General features: G+C 32.8%; 1 protein-coding gene across 1 annotated transcript; it reads right to left on the bottom strand.

Annotated features, from left to right (window-relative positions):
• Positions 1–3,076: 3,076 nt before the first annotated feature.
• LOC134269795 (mu-type opioid receptor-like) lies at positions 3,077–4,087 on the bottom strand. The gene has a single exon (XM_062752003.1). The coding sequence runs from the start codon at positions 4,058–4,060 to the stop codon at positions 3,077–3,079; it is 984 nt and encodes a 327-aa protein (XP_062607987.1). The 5' UTR covers positions 4,061–4,087.

The raw sequence follows: 4,087 nt of genomic DNA, 5'->3' as shown, positions 1-4,087 counted from the left end.
GTTCAGATGACCATATGGTTTTTTTGTCAAAACGCATTTCGAATTCAGTGATACACATCATATGATATATGCATCAGAAATGAATTTTGAAATACCCCAGAACAAAATGGTTCATAAGTTTTTTTAGATGTATTATATAATGGCAGTAATGATCATTAAAAGAACCACTTAAAATACGTTAACGGTTACAGGGATAGAGTGCTGAAATGTAACTTCATATTGACGTCATTGATATTTTTTGGCGGCAATAGACAAAACTTAAATTTTGTACATCGTAATTATTTTAAATGCATTCAATTTCAGTTCTAAGACAAAAGGTAAAAAGAGGTATTTTTGTGTGAAATATTGTTGAAACATTTAAAAATGAAGATATTTAGTATAACTTGTGTCATTACCTTTGGATCCACCCTCGTATAATCACGCCTACTTTAATTTATAGCTTCGAAAGATGATTTGTAAAAACCGTATTGTGAATTTGCTGACAAGTTAAAAATTGAGCACAAAGAAATTTGCGTAATATCCTCATTTTTCTTTAACGAAATTATAAGGTAGAAACAGAAAGAAATAATTTTATACCATAATTGAAAAAAAATCAATTATAGAAAGCCAAAATTGATCACAGCGACCATAACAAGATAAATCGACAGATAGAGGAGGCAGTGATAGATATAATCAAAAGGGAAAATAACAAAACATTGATCGATCTAAATAAAATCCAACAAACAAAACTGATCTGTGTACAGTACATAAATCGTGGGAATTCTGGGTAATCCAGAGGTAGGATCATGTGTCTAGGAGAAGAAAGCATTCCCTATTGACCAGTGTCACACGCCTTTACCACTATATATGGTGTTATGATAGTCAAATCTAGTAAAGAAACAGTCATTAAATTTGGAAGGAATACGTAGTCTAGTATGTCGGTATAAAAGACCCAGTAGAAGTTTATATTTGCTTGTACCTACTATAGTTATATTTTTAACTTACTATATAGAATTGCACGAAATTCCAACTTCAAATGTGATTATTTAACTTCCTGGATTATCACAAGGACCAAAGAAAATCTTTGAAGTCAAAACAATGAAAATGATGAAAGGAATATAATTATATCTTCAACAAGAAAATTTTGTACTAAAATTTTTGGAAAAAACGCCAGTGTTTTGAAGTTGATTGTAAATGTGTAGGAAAGCTGAATGATGGTGTAAATATGATTAGAAATTAACTTGATTTGGTTTCACAGGATCCAAGTTCATTCCTTTATTTAAAGCATTGCATTCAGATGTTTTTTTAACAAATTTTTCAGCTCAAAGAAAAAACAGAATTCAAATATTTTTGTGGCATAAAAAACTTCATCACCAAAGAGGGATAACTTCTGAACTGTATGCTTGTTGCACAATTGCATATTTTTGTTACATGGGAACTGTGAGGCGTGTTTTGTTATCACTGGTATAACTACAAGAGCAACAATCCTGCATGAACTCCGAATGTACCCTCTTACACTTGCCTTTTATAGTTTCTTTTGCTCCTATGTATCAATTTCGTATTCTGTCTGAAAATGACTTTTCTCGAGAGAATGAACTTTTGCTCTGCAACTAAGTTTGGAACTATTGTTCTGGAACTAAGTTTCAGACACATGAATAAAATCGATGCACCAACACATAAACTGAACAACCCCCTTACTTTCAAAAAGTATAAAATGAATCTACTACCTTCTTGCATTTGGTTTCAAAATAAGAGTATTTGCCAAAACACTCATAAAAAACAAAGGATAATCGGATAAACCGACCATTCAAAGATGGTTTATTTTTCTTTCCAGTCCAACACAAATCTGGTCTGTTGGTCGTGAAGGAAAAATCATTTTCAAACATGTAGTCTTTCAGTCCTCAAAAAGTAAAGAGATTTGAAATACAAGAAAGTATATTGATTCCATTATCTGAATTCCCCATCATGGGCATCATCTCCTGCACATTCTTGATATAGAGGGCACATTGCTCTTTATAATACTGTAGAATAATCACTGTGGCATTTTGGTTTCAGGAACAAGAAAAGGAATATTTCCAGAGGTATATGTTATTAATTTTCAACACAAATGATTCAGGCAAAGGCCAAGGCCTTAACTCTGCATCTCGGGATTAAGAATTTCACATTTTGCACGGGTAAAGGAAAACTGCGTATCATAAGTGTTATTCGTGCCCGGGACGTCATTGCATGGGTAACTTGTAGATAGGAAAGGTTCAATTGATAAATATGCAGGGAAAATAAGTTTTCATGGAGTTGTAAAATATTAGTTCATTGAGAAGGATGACCAACGAAATCGACGGACTTTGGTCCACAAATAACATTTATGATTCAACAGTATATCTATTTATTTTATTTTATTTATTTTTTTTTTTTTTTTTTGAAATTCATACATGAATGCGTTATTCAAAAACGACAATACCGGTTCTGTTTAAAAAAATTCAAAAAGATGAAATGAGTGATTTTCAAGACAATTAGGTTCAATTACTTGTTGTACAAACATTTTAAAAATACACAGCATATTGAAAAAGCTAAGCAAAAGAATCAGTGCTTAAGAATATATGCAAGGTACCTTACCTACTGATAATTTTCAAGATATTCCAAATTTAACATTATAGTACCATTATTAGTAGAATTAGACCAAAAATCCGGCAAACAGATATTAAATTATGAAATTTTTTCTTTAATCATAGAAAACTGAATGTACATAAAAATTACTAAACATAAATTCCAGATTTCTTTTTTCATTAAAATGTGTTGAAGAAGAAGTGTGTACAAACCCAAATTTAGACATTAAAAGTATTGCACACAGGTCTCCTGAATTTATTCAACTCCAGGGAAGAATCTAATAAAGTTCAAACTACGTGTACGTTGCGTATGTCCTTAAAGGTTTTTTAAAGAAATAGAGCCATATTGTATTATAAGATATAATTTAAAAACTAAATTAAAGTATATCATTATTATGTAATTTTTAATGAATGAACATTTTGATTTTTTTTCAAATCTTTGGAATATTTTGAAGTTGAATTTTTACAATCATTTTTAATCGAAACAATTCAAACTACGATGACATGGGCTTTGTTTTGAAAATTTTTAAAAGTTCCTGCCGAAATCGAGGTCCAGTCAAGCAATAAAGAAAGAAATGGATGGTATTGTTTGTATATTGAAGCATATTGGCGATCGCCCATATCAACTCCAAAACAGCGGTTCCGTGGCCCGTGGCGTCTTGGATTTTTTTGGGGTATACGACAAGGTAGATTGCTATCGGTAAAGTTAAAATCAAAAAGACATAATTCGTCGTCAGTAACATTGTAGTGACACTCGTAAAATGTTTCGAATGTACATTTGAATGCTGCACGTCACTTCCGCTATGTTGCATATGGGATGCAACACGCCTTTGTGACATAAGTAGATGTTTTATAATAAGTATGTTTGCTATTATCATGAGATTAAATGGAATGATGCTAAAAATACAAGAATCAATCCAAGGCCAGGTAAACTTTGTGAAATCGTTCATAAATGCACAACTCAATTTTCCAAACTTCATCTCAACGGCAACACCCCAGAAAAGATGGAGGTTCAGAGCAGTCATTATGAGAGCGATACAAACCACCACGATCTTAGCATTCTTTAAGGTGCAAATACCCTTCGCTTTAAAAGGAAGACAGACAAATACACATCTGTCTACAGTCACTGCCACTAGCACCCACGTGGTAAAATCCAAGGAAAAATAGACAAGAAATGTGTGTGTCTTACAGGAAAATTGCGATATCACACGGATATCTGTGTCGAAGGTCCATTTTATCCAGTATCGAAGTAAACCGGTATAGAGCACCATCATATCGCCAAACGAAAGCACTGTTAGGTAAAACATTGTTGTTGAACTGCGCATCTGTTTGCGCAACAGCACTATAATTGACAGTGAGTTGGCAACGGTTCCAATGAACAGCAGAATGGGTGACATATAAATCCAGATGTGTTCGGCAGCTTTATACTCGGAATGCGTCTTGTAGGAAGTTACACCGTGTTCTGAGGAATTGTTCATTTTGTTGGACACTATTCCAAGCACGAT

The sequence above is a fragment of the Saccostrea cucullata genome, unplaced genomic scaffold, assembly GCF_032062105.1.
Source record: "Saccostrea cucullata isolate Sc308-1 unplaced genomic scaffold, CSIRO_AGI_Scuc_v1 ctg2927, whole genome shotgun sequence".
NCBI classification, from domain to species: Eukaryota; Metazoa; Mollusca; class Bivalvia; order Ostreida; family Ostreidae; genus Saccostrea; species Saccostrea cuccullata.
This window is presented reverse-complemented; position numbering and strand designations above follow the sequence as displayed.